This window comes from Scyliorhinus canicula, chromosome 4, assembly GCF_902713615.1.
Source record: "Scyliorhinus canicula chromosome 4, sScyCan1.1, whole genome shotgun sequence".
Taxonomy (NCBI): Eukaryota; Metazoa; Chordata; class Chondrichthyes; order Carcharhiniformes; family Scyliorhinidae; genus Scyliorhinus; species Scyliorhinus canicula.
Genome location: NC_052149.1, coordinates 89,479,610 through 89,499,050, shown reverse-complemented (window position 1 = coordinate 89,499,050; position 19,441 = coordinate 89,479,610). Strand labels below are relative to the sequence as shown.

The window sequence follows — 19,441 nt, the reverse complement described above, 5'->3', positions numbered from 1 at the left end:
ACTAATGCACTGTAGTAGTAGCAAGACTTCCCTATTTTTATACTCCAGCCCTCTTCACGGTAGCACAGTGGGCAGTACTGTTGCTTCACAGCTCCAGGGTCCCAGGTTCGATTCCCGGCTTGGGTCCCTGTCTGTGTGTAGTCTGCACGTTCTCCCCATGTCTGTGTGGGTTTCCTTCGGGTGCACGGGGTTCTTCCCACATCTCCCGAAAGACATGCTATTAGGTGAACTGGACATTCAGAATTTTCCCTCTGTACCCGAACAGGCAATGTGGTGATTTGGGGCTTTTCACAGTAACTTCATTGCAGTGTTAATGTAAGCCTGTTTGTGACAATAAAGATTATTATTGTAATTAAGGCCAACATTCTATCTGCCTTCCTAATTACTGGCTGCTGCTACACACTGATTCTTTGTAATTCAAGTATAAGAGCACCCAGATCCTTCAATATGGCAATGTTCTGTACTTTCTATTTAAATAATCTGCTTTTTTTGTTCTTCCTGCCGAATTGGACAACCTCACATTTTCTGACATACTCCTGCCAAATATTTGCCCACACACTTAACCTACCTATGTCCAATTGCAAACGTTTTGTATCTTCCTCACAACTTGCTTTCCTACCTATCTTTGTATTGTCAACAAATTTGGCTACAATAGTCGGTCCCTTTACCCAAATCATTAATATACACCATCAATAGGTGAATCCCCAGCACTGAGCCCTGTGGCACTTCACAAATTAGTTTGCCAACCTGAAAATGTCCCATTTATTCAACTCACTTCTGCCTGTTAGCTATCCAATCCTCCGACCTTGCTAATATATCACCTTCGCACCATGAGCTGTTATCTTGTGCATTAACCTTATATGTGGTATTTTATTGTAAGCCTTTTGGAAATTCAAATGCATCTTGTCTCCCTTTATCGACCCTGCTTGTTACATCCTCCAAGAACTCTGATACATTTGTCAAATATGATATCCCTTTCACAAAACTATGTTGACTTAGCAAGATTGTTTTCTGATTTTCGATATGTCTTCCTGCCTCAATAATGGATTATAGCACTTTCCCAGTGCTTGATGTTGTACTAACAGAGCTATAGTTTTATGTCGAATCATAGAATTTACAGTGCAGAAGGAGGCCATTCCGCCAGTGAGTCTGCACCGGCCCTTGGAAAGAGCACCCCACTTAAGCCCACACCTCCACCCTATCCTGGTAACCCGACCTAACCTTTTTGCCACTAAGGGGCAATTTAGCATGGCCAATCCACCTAACCTGCACATCTTTGGGCTGTGGGAGGAAATCGGAGCACCCAGAAGAAACCCACGTAGACACTGGGAGAAAGTGCAAACTCCATACAGTCACCTGAGGCTGGAATTGAATCTAGGTCACTGGAGCTGTGAAGCATCATTGCTAACCACTGTGCTACCTTGCCACCAGTCTCCCTCCTCTCTTGTATAGTGGTATTACATTTACTGTTTCCTAATCCACTGGGACCTTCCCGGAATTTTGGAAGATTACAACCGATGCATCCACTACCTATCCTTTTAAAATGATAGGATTCAGGGAACTTGCCAGTTATAGTTTTTCCTGTACATTTCTCTATTGATGGTGAATATTTTAAGTCCTTATCCCCTTTTGCCTCTTGATTTACTACTATTCTTGGGATGAATTTTGTGTCATCAACTGTGAAGACAGATGCAAAATGCTTATTCAATGTCTCTGCCATTTCCTTGTTTCCCATTATTAATTCTCCACTTTCACCCTCTAAAGGACAACACTCACTCTAGTTACTCTTTTTTCAAAATAACTTGTAAAAGCTTTTACTGGCCTATTTATATTTCTTGCTACTATTCTCTCGTACTCTAATTTCTCCCTCTACTTTTAAGTCCTCCTTTGCTGGCTTCTAATATTTTCCTAATCTTCTGGCCTATCCCTAATCATGTCTTTTCTTTCAATTTGATACCACCCGTAACTTTCTTAGTTAGCCACAGCTGGTACTTCTTCCTGTATACAGTCTTGCTATCTCCTTAAATTCTATCACTGCGTGTCTACCATCTACCTGTAATTTATTTTCCGAGTCCACTGTGGCCAATTCTGTCTTCATACCCTTGTAATTGTCTTTATTTAGTTTACTACATCAGTTCCATAAACTGAATGTCTATCATGTTTTGATCACTCTTACCTCAAGGATTCTTTACTATGAAGTAATTAGTTAATCTTGTCTCGTCTCGTTATATATTACCAGATCTAGTAAACTGTCCCAGATACACTTTATGAACTCCTCCTCCAGGCGGCTTTTGCCAATTTGACTCATCCGAACTATATGAAGATTAAAATTGACCGCAATTGTTCTAGTACCTTTCTTACAAGCCCTCGTTATTTCTTGATTTATACTCTGTCCTGTAATGTAGTTGCTGTTTTGTGACTGCCTCCGAGAACAAAATGTTCCTCCCTGATCCATTTCAGTATTCGAATCTCACACTGCATCAACTCTGAGCCACGGTTCCTCGAGCTGCAGGCACATACTGCAGATGAGATATCATACTGGTATACAGAAGTTCTCACACGCTACAGCTGCAACATATCGCCTGTCCTTCTATTTTTTATTTGACTAATTAAGTTTCAAGTTTAGAAATTTCACGCATTTATTCAGGAGTTTAACTAGTTAAGCTACAAATGTAATAAATACTTTTATCTCCTTGATACCAGTTTAAACTATTGCCTCTATTTGGAGAAAAGAAACCTTAAAACTCAGGAATCAATCAACCAGCTGATTAATATCTGAGCTTCAGCTCTTGGGTCTTGCTGTCTCGGGCTCCCTCTTTTAACCACTCCTTTATTTTGTTGAACAGCTCCTTCTTCCTCCGTCACAAATTCCCAGAGCTAAGCACTCTGCCCTGCAGCCAGTCAAGCTGCACCTTAGTGTTGCTTAGTTTGTATGTCCACAAAATCTCCTGTATTTATACTACCTGAAATCAGGCCTGTGATACAGGTGTTCAACATGCCACTGTGTATTTAAGCAGGTCTGGTAAAGTGACTCATAGAATCATAGAATTTACAGTGCAGAAGGAGGCCATTCAGCCCATCAAGTCTGCACTGGCCCTTGGAAAGAGCACCCCACTTAAGCCCCACGCCTCCACCCTATCCCCTTTATCTCGGTAACCCAGTAACCCCACCTAACCAATTTTGGACACTAAGGGGAATTTAGAATGGCCAATCCACCTAACCTGCACGTCTTTGGACTTATGTTTTTTTTTCTAGTTTCATTTTGCAGTGTGAAATTTTCATTCGTAGAGAGGTTTGCACGTCAAATGATTTTCTACATTTTAATGTAGGTTTGAAATTAAGTTCAGTCGTGTCGTTTTTAAGAAGCTTCAATCTGTTTTGTTTGTTGCATTAGGTCACGGCCATAGTCACTCACTCTTCAATGGAGGAATTCCTGGACTGAATCATGGGCACAGTCATGGAGAGCATGGGCACAGTCATGGACACAAATCTTTACATAGCCATGATCATAGTCATGGGCATTCCCATTCTCAGGAGCACTGCCATGGTAAGTTATCCAATGCCAATTCTCTATGCATCTGCAGTTGCATGAGTGAGTACTTTATTTTGCCTTCCTGCCCTTGGATTTAGCCCTGGTTATGTATCTTACTAAGCTCATCTCCATTGTTATGCAATGTTTGGGAGAAAACGTGTACTGGAAAAGCTAAATATAGTCTGCAGCTAGTGATTTGAAGCATATTTCCAAAAGTGATTTTACCAATGTATAGATCATTTAGGTCCTATTATTCCAAGGGAAACATCCCAGTCCTTGGTGTTTTCCAGGGCTCAACATTGGGGAGAAAGTCTGTCTATTTATGTGTATTTGTAAACCACTTTCCTTTTTTTGAATTAAAAAAAATTTTTTTTTTTTTTTTTTAAAAGAGTACCCAATTATTTTTTTTCCAATTAAGAGGCAATTTAGTGTGGCCAATCCACCTACCCTGCACATCTTTGGGTTGTGAGGGCACGCAGACACTGGGAGAATGCAAACCACACAGACAGTGACCCGTGGCCTTTTCGAACCTGGGTCCTGAGCGCTGTAGGCAGCAGTGCTAACCACCGCATCACCATGCCGCCCTATTTGTAAACCACTTTTGTAAAACAACCTGGTTCTTAATCTTCCTGTTGCTGGCACTGCATTTACTTAAAAAGCTGATTGATTACAGAATGCATTAAACTGTAAATCCAGTTGGCACCTGCAGTTATTTTTTAAGGTAACAAATAAGTGCAAATGTTGCTTAATTTGAGGGACCAAATTTAACAATTTTAACTTAAAACATTCCTGCCCTTTTCACTTTCTAATCATAGGGCATGATTGAATGGAAATGTTTCTAATGTCGTAGCGAGCAGGAACTACCGCAAGCTTCCCGACACTCGACCCGGTGAGGCTGTCACCGGTACCTAACGTTAATTGGTCCACTTAACGAAGCCCCGTAGATTTCCCGCCGCAAATGATGGTCCTGCTGGAAGATCAGTAATGTGCACATGCTGATATCCATAATCATATAACATACCCTTTGATTCCATTTATTGTTTTTTAATTACCATCTGAGTAAGTGTTTCAGAAAATAATTACTGAAGATATCATTAACTTGTTACAAAGCCAGTGATAAAGCTAAGAAGATGGACAACGTGTCTTTGCCACAGAAGCTGTTCTTTGATATCTCCTGAAACTCTCAATTATGCTTCCGCCTTGTAACTAGCTTCTATCAATGCATAGATTGTAGTTTTGTAATTATCAGTGCAATATTTTTCAGACGATCACCATTGTGATACACTACAAGCAAAAGGACCCAATAAACAGATTTTAGAAGGTTTGTGAATGCATAATTTTGCTGTAAAATTGCCACTATTTAAACTGAACTTCATTATTTCTTTATTAGAAACACTGATCAGCAATCTTAAACTGTTTTACTTTATTTTTGTTCTATAAATGTAGGAGGCAGTCAGTAATATTTAGATATCAAAAATGGCATTTCTTGAAAGCATAAATAATCCCTTCCACTTTTTTTCATTCTAGGAGTTTTTCTGCATATTGTAGCAGACACACTTGGCAGTATAGGTGTAATAATATCTGCCCTACTGATGCAGAACTATGGCCTTATGATAGCAGATCCTATCTGCTCTATGTTGATTTCTTTCCTTATAGGAATAAGGTGAGTGCGTAACTTTCTATTCTTCTAGTTTGTTGGCTGTTTGTGCGTACTGTCTATACAGATCATTTCATATATGGAAAAAAACATCAAGCAAGCCTTTACTTGATGACAAGTTCACCTTTAAATATGCTTGAAGTCAATGTATGAGGATGTCGAGGGAATGATGCTATGTGACACTTCCAATAAATCCTATCATCATTCCTTTTTTCTTCACTATAAAAAGACATTCTGTAAAAAGGCACAATGAACTCTTCTTTCTCGCACCTTGATCCACTTCCCAGCATTGGATAAAAGATACTTGGACTCCATTGTCCTTTGCCGTTTGCCCTCCAAAATAGCACCCAACTTCCCCTCTTCCCACAGAAATCTTCTCTAGAACTTCCTCTCAACTTGCTCCTGCCCTCCATACCAATCCCTATTCCCATCCACCCATTTTCTCTTTGACTGTACATGTCTGTCAATTCGATTTTTCCTAACTTATTTATAAAGTTGCACAATTGTTGGTGAAAGTTAGTAGACAGCTGTAAGGGCAGAGGTAGCAATAAGAACTTATTAATTTGCTTAATTGATCTTGCATGATCTTGCTGAATGAGTTCCATTATTGTAACCATTTGTTTAATATAATTTACTTGCATCAGTAACTAAAATTTCTAATGTTAAATATTATATATTTCACAATGGAATTAAACTTAGCTATGCTTTCCATTTTTCCAGGAATGCTGAATTATCTCTACTCCCCACTCCCCCATATTGCCTAGTCATCTCCTACTATCCCATATTGCCTGGTCATCCATTGCTATGCATTTTTCTGGTATTCGCCACTCCTTGCTTCTTCCATTGTAAAGCCTTGGGCTTTCATCAGACCCACTTTACTTATAGACCTCGTGCCAATTTTCTTGCCATCAGCTTCTATGCTTCTCCCCAATCCAAGATATAACTTTCCTGCTGCTTGCTGGCCACCAACCGGGACCTATTTTAAGTTACTTCAAGCACTTTGAGCTTTTACATAATTTGTCAATTTTCTGCAAGCACAGAAGGCCCTGAAAGCTTTTCTCAGCTCTAGGGGAAAAGGTAACATAGTGAAAACACTCTTAATGATCTGAAGGAGACCAGATGGAGGTGGTGTCAAATTCTGCCTCCACCATCTTAACTCTAACCCTGCTCCACCCATCCTCCCAGCTTCTCTATCCTGCAGCTTCTGTCATCCATACCTGCTGGGATGAACCCCCTCCACAGTACTTTGAATCGTGATTCCTGCTTCAGTGCTTCCAGATCCTGAGATTTCCCCAAAGCTACACCGAGTACTTGGGGCTTCCCTCCAACTGCATGTAACATTCCCTTCCAATGCTACCAAATCTGTAAACAATTTGCTGTACTGTCAGGCCTCCCTCCTCCCAGTATTCCCAAACCCAGCACCCTTCCTTATTTCTCCCATAGTGGAAAACCCTTTTATATTCCTCTTGCGTTTAGATTCCAATTCCTGCGATCTACTTTACATTGCTCCCAGCTGGTGAGGGCTCTCTTCCAGTATTCCAGACTGATCCAGGATTCAGAACTCCTATTCCCACATTTTTTCTAGTATGTGGTATTCTCCTTGCCTCCTTTTATCCCATGACAGCACTCGTTCCAGAATAAGTTACATATTATATATTTTAGTCTCTTTATTTATTTTCATATGTGCAATTTTCTGTGACTTTTTTTTGGTCCTCCCCATTCTAAAGTATAAACAACTTATATTATTTACCTCAACTACTATACTCTGTTCCCACATTGAAAACAAAAATATATTAATGTGGGAGATGACCTGCAGGAGAGCAGTTACCACTAGGAGGTGCCCAAAGCTGAGGTTTGATGGATCAAAATAAAAACTAAATATTTGAAATACACAGGCCCCTTCCATCTGTAAGAGAAAGGAAGTTAATGTTTTAGTTCTGGACCATCGGACTTCAAAAACATTTTACTGATTAGACTGAAATACTTACTCTAGGTACTTTAAACTATTAAATATTGTTCTTTTGTTGGTCTGTTGCTAGCATTGGCTCTGCTCTGGTAACAGTCCATTGTTCTATGCTATTTTCTGACTCTTGTTATTCCTAATTTCCACCCATACTGATTCTACTTTATGATCTTCTGAGACCAGAACCTTTCATACTAATGACTTTATGGCATCCCTTATTATCAGGGCTACCCCACCTCCTTTATCATTCTGTCTGAATCTCCAAAATATTGTGTACCCTTGAATATTTATGTCCCGATCGTGATCACCTTACAGCCATGTCTCTGTAATGGGGACAAGGCTGAACCACTTAGCTCTATTTGTGCCACTTTATCACTGCTGGAATGTATTATTAAGGAGGTAGAGGGACAGGTAGTATTGAGGAAGCAAGGGGGCTGCAGAAGAGTGGGCAGTGAAGTGTCAAATGAAATACAGTGTGGAAAAGTGTGAGGTTGTGCACTTTGGAAGGAGGAATTTAGGCATAGACTATTTTCTAAATGGGGAAATGCTTCGGAAATCAAGCACAAAGGGACTTGGGAGTCCTTGTTCATGATTCTCTTGCGGGGAATGTGTGGGTTCAGTCGGCTGTTAAGAATATTGACATATTAGCATTCATGTCAAGAGGGCTAGAATACAAGACCAGGGATGTACTTCTGAAGCTGTATAAGGCTCTGGTCAGACCCCATTTGGAGTATTGTGAGCAGTTCTGGGCCCCGTATCTAAGGAAGGATGTGCTGGCCTTAGAAAGGGTCTGAGGAGGTTCACAAGAATGATCCCTGGAATGAAGAACTTGTATGAGGAACGTTTGAGGACACTGGGTCTCTACTCATTGGAGTTTACAAGGATGGGAGGGGATCTTATTGAAACTTACAAGATACTGCAAGGCCTGGATAGAGTGGACGTGGAGAAGATGTTTCCACTTGTAGGAAAAACTGGAACCAGAGGACACCATCTCAGACTTGTGGGACAATCCTTTAAAACAGATGAGGAGGAATTTCTTCAGCCAGAGGGTGGTTAATCCGTGGAACACTTTGCAGCAGAAGGCTGTGGAGGCCAATTCACTGAGTGTGTTTAAGACTGAGTTAGATAAGTTCTTGATTAATAAGGGGATCAGGGGTTATGGGGATGAGAAAATGTCAGCCATGATTGAATGGTGGAGCAGACTCAATGGGCGGTGAGGCCTAGTTCTGCTCCTATGTCTTATGGTCTAAGTTTACGCACTTAGAAAGCATAGTATGATTAGAGCAAATCAACACGGTTTTACAAAAGGGAACTCCCACTTGGAGTATTTTTGAAGATGTGACTGGAAGAGTAGATAACTGAGAACCAGTAGAAGTAGTATACCTGGATTTTAAAAAGGCATTCGATAAAGTGTCTTACAAAGGGTGATGAGCAAAAGTTGGAATTAATATATTAGTATGAATAAAGGAGTGATTAACGAACAGGAAACAGAGTGGGCATAAATGAAGCATTTTCAACTTGGCAGGATATGATGAATGGAGTGGCACAAGGCCAGTGACTGGGACCTCCGCTATTTACAATTAATGTGTGAGATGAAGAGACCGAGTAATATACCTAGGTTTGCTGATGGTACAAGGTGGAAAGGTTAGCTACCAAAAAACTGCAAAGAACAGATGGACAGGTTGAGTGAATGGACAACAAGATAGCAGATGGAGTATAACATAGAGAAGTGTGAAATTATTCACTTTGTCATAAAGAAGAGAAAAGCAGATTATTTTTTAAAAGATGTGAAACTTGTAAATTTGATGTTCAAAGACACTCTAGTGAATTTGTACAGGGAGCACATAAAGTTTGCATGCAGACTCAGCAAGAAATTAGGAGGCCAAATGGCATGCTGGCCTTTATTGCAAGGGTATATCCCTGGAGTACAAGAGTAATGAAGTCTTGTTACAATTGTATTGGGCTTTGGTGAGACCATGTTTGTAATATTTTGTGCAGTTTTGGTCTCCATATTTAATGAAAGATATACTTACATTTGGAGGTGATCCAGCAACGGTTCACTAAATTGGTTCCTGGGATGAGAGGGGTTGTCCTGTGATGAGAAGCTGAGTAAATGGACCTAAGGGTCTGGAGTTTAGAAGAGTTAAAGGAGATTAATTGAAACATAACAAGATGAGGGGTTTGATGGGATAGGGGCTGAGAGATTATTTCCTTTGGTCTGGGAATGTAAAACACGAGGACACAGTTTCTGGATAAAGGGCCGATTGTATGGAACTGGGATGAGAAGAAATTGCTTCACTCAAAGGGTTGTGAATCTTTGAATACATTTAAGGCTGGGATAGATAGTTAGATTTTTGGTGTCTCAGGGAGTCATGTAATATGGAGAGCGGGCAGGAAATTGGAGTTGGAAGCTCAAGATCAGCCATGGTCATATTGAACGGCACAGCAGGCCATGTGTTCTACTCATTTCTTGTATTCCAAAGTAAGTTGATTCTGTATTTTGATTTTGTATATTTGGTAGATAAAGATAGGACTCTTTAGTCTTCATCTACAGAATGCATGTTCAAACTCCTTTCCGTGAATTAAGCATGTATCTAGGTTGATACCACAATGCAGTACTGAAGGACTTCTGCATTCTCAGATGTTGTTTCAAGGAGATGTTAAACTGAAGCCCATTTCCTTATAGAGGTGGCTGTATAAGATCGCATGAAGGCAGCACGGTGACGCAGTGGTTAGCATTGCTGCCTCACTGCGCCGAGGACCCTGGTTCGATCCTGGCCCCTGGGTCACTGTCCGTGTGAAGTTTGCACATTCTCCCCATGTCTGCATGGGTCTCACCCCCACAACCCAAAGATGTGCAGTGTAGGTGGATTGACCATGCTAAATTGCCCCTTAATTGGAGATTTTAAAATAATAATTTTTTTTTAAAAATTAAGATTGCATGAAACAATTTGAAGGGTAAGTAGCCCTTGGTGTTCTGACCAACATTCATCCATCAACAAAAACTACCACCAAATAGATCTACTAATACCTTCTGCACTGTTACCTTCTGCACTGTTTATGGGATCTTGCTGTACATAAATTGGTTGCCAGGTTAGATAACAGTGATGATAGGACTTCTTGAAGAATTGAAAGGGGCCAAGGTTTACCGGGTCTATTTAGTATGACCATATATGGCCACTGTGATAAAAATCTTAATCAAGTCAACTCTATTTAACGTGTGCCATGCTGAAGTCATCAACAATCAGTTATCATGCTGGTGTATAAATTAAAATAATTTCTAGAAAAAGTTATTTGCATTTTGAACAGCACAATTTTTTGACTACTGCCAGATGATTTTAAGTTCCAACTGATGGATATAAAATGCACTCACTTTTAATTCATTGAAACCCTATAGACAATACTGAAATTTAAGAATAGAAACTGGACTGAAATTGCCTCGCTTCAATGTTTTTGAAAAATTGATGAATGTGTTCTATTACTCTGTTTCTTGACTGCAACAATATTCTGTCATGTTCCTGCTCATCTGGTTGCCTGTTATGTTGCTGTATACTTGAGTCATACAGGTGGCAGTCTTGGATAGTCTGGTGAAGATTTGCATTTTCCTTTTACAGTCTTCTTTAAAATCAAAAAAAAATTGAAATAATAAAAGTTGTGTCCTACCTACTGAGTTGAGACTTATTGGGCAATCTGCCCCCACCCCCCATATTTAAAGTAAATCTGTTCTATATTTTGTCCGTGTGGAGTTTACACATTCTCCCAGTGTCTGCGTGGGTTTCACCCCCACAACCCAAAAGATGTGCAGAGTAGGTGAATTGGCCACACTAAATTGCCCCTTAATTGGGGAAAAAATAAAGAGTACTCTAAATTGAAAAAAAAATCTGTTCTATATTTTGTTTCAGGACATACTCTGAGGCAGGAACGGCAAGTTGGTAGGGGTGAGACAGTGGATTTCTTTCCCTTTACCAAGCAGCCTTCACTTTATTGCAAAGTGTCGGGGGTTAATTGTGTCCCTGAAATAGGTTTTCTTTTTTTAAAAATTGAAATGGAAACCATTCTGGGAATCTTGTAAAATGTATTCTGCTTCCTTAAGAATTAACTAATTTGCAAGTATCTTAGCCAAAAAACTCTCCCACCATCTCTTTTTCTCTCCCCCACCATTCCCAACTGCAATTGTTCTCACATGTCCAAAGCCAAACTGGAATCCTTGAGCTGAGTAAGGCCATATTCACAGGATAAATTACTTCCAGCTGTTGCACACACACTAGAGTGGCTGTATCCTTGCAGCGCTTTCCCATGTAGAGATCAGCAGGTCCCTGTTGTGACTGGTCAGAATGATTTTATAATGTATGGAGTTTTCCTGTAGAGGTGGAATGCAATTACTACACAAAAGTAGCAGAGTGCTGCGGTGTAGATCTCACTCTTTGGCCGTGCAAACTGGCGAATGCTTCTGACAGTGTCATGGAATCTTGAAACTTTTGTAAAAACTGTGTTAGCTTTGATTTTCTTAAATAGAACAAGTCAAAATGGAGCGAACATGGGAATAGACGTATTTTCAGGCCTTTTGGCTGAAGAGTGACTAGCAAGGCACGAGTGATACAGTAACAGCCTTGTGTGTCCATAATAACATTCTAAACACATTGAACAACACTCATTTGTTATCCAAGCCCCTATCTGGGATCTATATGACGATTACATTGTTGGGTACTTTGATGCGGCAACCGTTTTTCCTCATGCTTTCTTCAGCATTTGTATAAGTTAAAGGCAATGTATTCAGTAAATGGAATAATTGAAGCAAAGATCATTCATTATTCATTAGAAATATTTAAATCAGCTGTTAAAATGCACTTTATAATTTTTATTTCTCTTGTGAAGATTGTCCACAATAACCAGCTAACCACCAGGTGAGCTTTAAATTCCAACCTCTTGAGGTCAGGAAAATAATTTTGCAATTAAATTTTATTATTCCATACCTTGCATAATTTTAAAGCTTTGTTTCATAACCACTTGTAGATGTTCAGAGCCAGCTCCAATTAGTTAATGGCACGATGAGATATTTACCCGAACACTAATTCGAGCGTTGGTAAACTTTAACATTTTTGTGAATTTTTCTCCTATAATTGAGATGTCAAAAACATGATATATAGTTCTGTGTTTTAACATTGTACTGTGCAGCATTCTTGCAAAAAAACATTTTATTCAATGTCACTTCAGAGAAAGCTTGTGTGGCACATCTTATTTAAATCTGTCTTTTCTGCTTGTTTATGAGCAACCTACAGTATTACTTAGAGCATAAATGTATGAAACTTACTTTTTATTCTCTTAATTTATATAAAATACAAATTGTGAATTGCATCTATAAAGTTGTACCTCGTATCTATACCCACCTTTGTCAAATCCTACAAAGATGCTGCTCCTGAAGTGTGGGTTAGGCAGCATTGGATTTATAAACTGTCACATATCCATAGACTGAAATTTACAAACAGTTCATGCAACCACTTACCTGTAACCATTACTGGTCAAAATGATTGTCATTTACCTATCTGGCACCTGGTTCCCAAACCACCGTAAAATTTAATATTACCACCTTGGCCAACATACCAATCAACTGCTGCTATGGAAAATTGATTACCCCGGTCACATCTGACATTGTTTGGGGATCCTTGCTGTGCTCAAATTGGCTGCTGTTTCCCAATGTTCCAACAACTAGACTTTAAAAATACACAATTGGTTGTGGAGTGTTGAAGTTGAGTTTAAATCCCATCATGTCTTCACCCCTCCCTATTTCTGTAACTTGCTACAGTCTCTCTCTCTCTCTCTCTCTCTCTCTCTCTCTCTCTCTCTCTCTCTTCCCCCCCGCAGTTCATTCCTCTGACTCTGGTCTGTTCATCTACCTTCCGTTTGCTGCACAATTGGTGGCCATGTCAGTCATCTGAGTCCTAGGCTCTGGAATTCTCTCCCTCAAACCCTTTTTGTCTCCATCTCCCTTAAGACTTCTTAAAATCTAGCTCTTTCGCCAAACCATTGGTCACAGTTCCTAATAGTATCTTTGGCTCAGTGCTCTATGCATCTCTGAAGCATTTTGCATCTTTTTTGAAAATTATTTTCCAAATTGAAAAGAATTGCTGTTTTTTTGTGGTGATGCAATATCAGCTCTTGATTATGATCTTCCCTCCCCAGCACCTACCGTGTGATTTGATTTCACCAGTTTTATGATAGCTAATGCATTGTCTGTGTAATTTTATCTTTCATTTGAATAGCTTTCCAGTCTGAAAGAATATTATTTATAAATCCAAAGATGAGACCGTATAATCACAGATTCGAATCCTGAATCTTTAAAAACTGTTTGGAAAAAGTGGAACATGCAGTTCCATTTCTACTAGTGCTATAAATCTAAGTTGTTCTACATTTTGAGCAGTTTCACATCATACTCTGGTCTTGATTTGGAATGAAACTTGTAGTTCCTCTGCTGCTGTTAAAGCTGATTGCACGTGTGTCTGAGGAAGTCAGACTGGCATAAACAATGTAATTGGAATTCCTGGGCACCTGATGCCTGGGGATGGGAAAGGGAAAAGGCACAGCTCGTGCTTGGCTGGTGACTTTAAGCTGCCTGTCATGTGAAGTAGGTTGAGACAGTTTTTTGTGCGTTTGAATCAAATTCACTTGATAGAAATGCAGGGGCCTCAATATGATAGACAGAAATCCAGGGGCCTCAATATGATAGAATTTACCCTGCAGTTTGAGAGGGAGAGGCTGGTGTCAGATGTAACGGTATTACAATTAAATAGGGGTAACTAAAAAGACATGAGGAAGGAGCTGACCAGAGTTGATTGGAAAAGGAGACTAGCAGGGAAGACCGTGGAACAGCAACGGTTTTTGGGGGTTATTCGGGAGGCACAGGAGAACTTCATCCCAAGGAGGAGGAAACATGCTAATGGCAGGACAAGGCAACCATGGTTGACGAGGGAAGTCAAGGACTGCATAAAAGCAAAAGAAAACGCATACAAAGTGGCAAGGATTAGTGGGAAGCCAGAGGATTGGGACTCATTTAAAAGCAAGCAGAGGACAACTAATAAAGCAACAAGGGGAGAGAAGATGAAATATGAGTGCAAGTTAGGTAGTAATATGAAAGAAGATAGGAAGAGTTTCTTCAATATAGGGGTGAGTGCAGTGGCCATCACTAAGGAGAAGGTTCTGGGGAAACTGAAAGGTCTGAAGGTGGATAAGTCACCTGGACCGGATGGTCTATATGCCAGGGTCCTAAAAGAGATAGCTGAGGAAATTGTGGAAGCGTTGGTAGTGATCTTTTAGGAATCATTGGAGGCAGGAAGGGTCCCAGAGGACCAGAAAGTGGCGAATGTAACACCACTGTTTAAGAAGGGAGTGAGGCAGAAGACGGGAAATTATAGGCCGGTTAGCCTGACTTCGGTCATTGATAAGATTTTAGAGTCTGTTATTAAAGATGAGAATGCAAAGTACTTGGAAGTGCATGGTAAAATAGGACTGAGTCAGCACGGCTTTGTCAAAGGGAGGTCATGTCTGACAAATCTGGGGCAGCACGGTGGCACAGTGATTAGCATTGCTGCCTACGGCTCTGAGGACCCGGGTTCGAATCCCGGCTCTGGGTCACTGTCCGTGTGGAGTTTGCACATTCTCCCCGTGTCTGTGTGGGTTTCACCCCCACAACCCAAAAGATGTGCAGGATAGGTGGATTGGCCACGCTAAATTGCCCCTTAATTGGAAAAAATAATTGGGTACACTAAATTTAATAAAAAAATAAAAAAAAAATGTCTGACAAATCTGTTCGAGTTCTTTGAGGAGGTAACAAGGATAGTGGAAGGATGCGAGGCCCCCAAGTGTGGAGACCTGGATCAGTGACATGGCGGGATGGGGTGTTCGTTATTATAGTTTCTATTTTTTTTTTCTACGGTCATGTAACTTAACATTGTGTTAATTTAAGTTGTTAATATGTTGTGTTCATTGAGGAGGGGCGAATGTTTATGATTGCTAGATTTTTGGGTGTAAAGAAATATAGAAGTAGTGTGGGAAAATGGAGTAAGAGCTGATTGAATGGCGGAGCATACTTGAAGGGCCAAATACCAGCTAGATCAGCTTGAGCTCTGAGTTTCTGAGCTTGAGCGACAGCTGAAGTCTCTGCACATAGAACACACAGTGCAGAAGGAGGCTATTCGGCCCATCAAGTCTGCACCGACTCAGTTAAGCCCCCTCTTCCATCCTATGCCCGTAACCCAATAGTCCCTCCTACCTTTTTAGACACTATGGGTAATTTATCATGACCAATCCACCTAACCTGCACGTCTTTGGACTGTGGGAGGAAACCGGAGCACCCGGATGAAAACCACGCAGACACCGGGAGAACGTGCAGACTCCACACGTCAGTGACCCACTGGGGAATCGAACCTGGGACGCTGGCGCTGTGAGGCCACAGTGCTAGCCACTTGTACTACCGTGCTGCCTGAAGTTCATTTACAAGGTTCAGATTTTCACGGATACCACATTTCTGGATATGTTCACTTTGAGGCCTAAGAGAGTGTATGCGGAGAGGAAATGGGTGACAGCTAGCTAAGTAGTCAATGAAGAAAAGGTAAGTAGTGCAGGATTTCCCCAGAGAGCATCTTGCTCTCCAACTTGCATTCAGTCCTGAATACTGGTGAGAGCGATGGTTCCTCTGAGAATGCAAGCAGAACCAACTCAATGATACTTTGGTGGTTCAGCTCCATGGGGAGCTGGTGGGGTGCATGGTGAAGCAGACCAGTGGAAGAGCAAAAGGCGGGAAGAGAATGTAAACAATGAACAGCCAGAGGTTGTCCATATTAACACCAGTGGCACAGGCTAAAAGCGGATGAAATCCTGCTGGTAGAAGTTAAGGTTCTAGGTGAGAGATTGAACAGCAGGATTTCAAAGGTAGTAATCTGCAAGTTACCCTTGGATCTTAGTGAGTACAGAAATGAAGATAAAACTGATGAATATGTACCCGGACAGGTGATGATATGGATAACAGGGTTTTGGATTCCAAGGCACAACTTCTGGGAAGTGGAACTTGTGCAAGCCAGAGACGTACCTGAATAGGGATTGTGGCTAATATCCTCATGGGGCAAAGTGGGGAATGCTAATGTTGTTTGGAAGGGTGTAAAATAGCTCGGCGGTGGTGGGAATTTGAGAGTTGATTCAAAAGGGCAAAAAGGAAAAGTTGGAAATGGAAGACAGAAATGTATTAAGCATGTTTGGAATGTAGAGGAAACAAAGTCTAAGGGTGTTTGGCAGGGCAAAAATGGTATATACTTCAGTGCAAGAAATCTAGGGAATAATGATGCAGAGATGCCGGTGTTGGACTGGGGTGAGCACAGTAAGAATTCTTACCACACCAGGTTAAAGTCCAACAGGTTTGTTTCAAACACTAGCTTTCGGAGCACTGCTCCTTCCTCAGGTGAATGCTGAGGAAGGAGCAGTGCTCCAAAAGCTAGTGTTTGAAACAAACCTGTTGGACTTTAATCTAGGGAATAAGGCAGCTGAGCTGAGAGCAGAGATTGGCACATAGGAGTATGATATAGCTTTTACAGAGCATGGCTGAATGAAAGGCAGGAAAAGACAGCTCAATATTGCTAATTACCGGGTTATCTGACCAGATAGAGAAGGGGGATAAAAAAGGGATTACAATATTTATGGAAGCAACCTTTATAGCTGTGAAAATGGATCATCAAATGAGGCCATAGGGGTTGAACTGAACAAAAAGAGGCTATCAAAATACTGGAACGTACGATAGACCCCCAGGGGAAAGGGTGGACACAATGAACTGAAGGGCCTCTTTGCTCACTGTAACTTTCTATAATTCTAGGATTTTAGTGTTAAAGGTGCTGTAAAAATACAAGATGTTTTATATTTAAATTACATTATAGTGTGGTGTAACTCTTGAGTATCAAACTGGCTGCAGTAAATCAACATTTAATTCCAGTACTGGTTGATTGTGAAGTTCATACTCTTCAGGAGATTATACTTGTACATTTTGAAAAATCTCTTAATTACTGGGCTCTGATGGCTGACTATGTGCTTGAATTGCTGGAGTTGATGTTGAATGATAAAGGCAAAAGGAATAACATTACCAAATTACTTTTAATTCGTAATGGTACCCGGGGCAGCACCGTGGTGCAGTGGTTCGCACTGCTACCTCATGGCGCCGAGGAACCGGATTCAATCCAGGCCCCGGGTCTGTCCGAGTGGTGTTTGCATATTCTCCCTGTGCCTGCATGAGTCTCACCTCCACAATCTAAAGATGTGTAGGGTAGTTGGATTGGCCACTATAAATTGCCCCTTAATTGGAGAAAAAAAAGAATTGGGTACGCTAAATTTATAATTTTTAAAAATGTAATGATACCACAAGTTGTACGCAGTTTCATAGTTTGCGTTTCCACTGTGAGGGCAACTTGGTTTGTTTTACTGGATCATATACATTTTGCGACTTTTAAGCTAGCTTGTGACTTCCGAGCATTTAACTGCAAAAGAGTCTAAAAACACTTCCTCTTGTGGTTAATTGGTTAGGCAACACCCATTGTTTCAGATTTGTAAGTTTGAAAGTCCTTTGCTATATGGCAATGGTTCTCTCAGTTTTAGAAAAATATCAGGGTATTTGCAGTTTTGAATAAATGACAATCATATTTATCTTTAGTTGACTGAAGATTAATATTACACAAAGTTTTAAAAGTAACCTGTTGACAGCAATCACACTTTGTTTAAAAATAATTTGCTGTTTTTATAAAATATTGCTTTCTCATAATTTGCATTCCTTTAGCGAGGTATTTATATACATACATGATTGATACCAGAACAGCACTTTATACATCAATCAGTTCACACAAAGGGTAAAGTGAAACTTGCAATTGACCACCTTTATTTAAAAAAAAAGAAATTTAAGAGTACCCAAATCTTTTTGTTTCCAATTAAGGGGCAATATAACGTGGCCAATTCACCTACCCTGCACATCGTTTTGGGTTGTAGGGGTGATACACATGCAGACACGGGGAGAATATTCACACGGACAGTGACATGGAACCTGGTCCTTGGTGGCGTGAGGCAACAGTGCGCCACTGCGCCAACATGCTGCCCAAGATTCAAGGTGATTTTTAAAAAAAGTCACCATAGTCCCAGATGACCATAGGCTGCGTTCCCCTTTGAGGGGTAGAGTTGACTGGTGATGATTCAACCTGAGGATCACCATATGTAAGCCTACTTGTGACAATAAAGAGTATTATTATTACCTCCAGCTAAGGGCAAGGTTGCAGAAACAGGAAAAAAGGAATTTGGGTGGTATTGACTTACTTGAAAAAACATTTTTACACAGGGGGTGGTGATGGTCTGGAACACACTGCCTGGGAGGCGGGTTGCCTCACATCCTTTAAAAATGTATCTGGATGAGCAGTTGACATGTCATAACATTCTTGGGCATGGGCATTCTCGGGTATGGGCCAAATGCTGGGCAAATGGGATTGGGTAGGCAGGTCAGGTGTTTTTCATGTGCTGGTGCAGACTTGATGGGCCAAAATCCTCTGCTGCGCTGTATTATTCTGTATTTCTGTGACTGCTTACTGCTCAATATAGATTGCGCCAATTGACCTGTTTCTGCTTTGCAGTTTCTGTATAATTCTCTGAAATCATGTTCTACAAATAGAGCCACTGAGTTTTCTTATGGACAAATCATTGAACACTCTTATTCTTGAAAAAGGCAAGACAAGTTTTCTCTCAGCTTGGCTTGCGAAGATAATTCAGAAGCACTACCGGCTGGTCTGACTGTCTGAAGAAACTACATAGCATAGTGTTTGAGTGGTCGTGAATGTGGCCAGTTCATGGGTGGCGCACTGGCTAGCAGTCACTGTTGCCTTGGGGATTCCGAGGACCCAGGTTCGATCCCAGCCTTGGGTCACTTTCCATGTGGAATTTGCACATTGTCCCCATGTCTGCGTGGGTCTCACCGCCATTTCCATCTGGAGAACAATCGGTGACTAAAAGTAGCAAGTGTGGTCTGCAAACCCCAAATCCAATCAGCCGGCCTGTGAATTTAGGTGATATGAAGCTTCACACTCTGGGAGAGGAGAGAGACAATGGCCAAAAACAGCATGGTCCCAAGAATAGAGGGAATGGGATTAAGTCGTTTTTCCAACCCCTCATTTAAGGAAACCAGTTTATTTTTAGTGGATTTATTTTATGTAACATTAATTTTAACAGTGCTGTAACACTAGAGTGTTATTTGTATGATTTAAGTCTGAAACATCCTTTC

The 19,441-nt window shown here is 40.7% G+C and overlaps 1 protein-coding gene across 2 annotated transcripts in view; it reads left to right on the top strand.

Annotated features, from left to right (window-relative positions):
- Positions 1-19,441, top strand: part of slc30a7 (solute carrier family 30 member 7) — an 80,388-nt gene that overhangs the window by 45,078 nt on the left and 15,869 nt on the right. For both annotated transcript variants that reach the window (XM_038794747.1, XM_038794748.1), the window contains exons 6-8: positions 3,395-3,547; positions 4,797-4,853; positions 5,060-5,195. In XM_038794747.1, the coding sequence (XP_038650675.1) occupies positions 3,395-3,547; positions 4,797-4,853; positions 5,060-5,195 (346 nt within the window). The remainder of the gene's footprint in view (positions 1-3,394; positions 3,548-4,796; positions 4,854-5,059; positions 5,196-19,441) is intronic.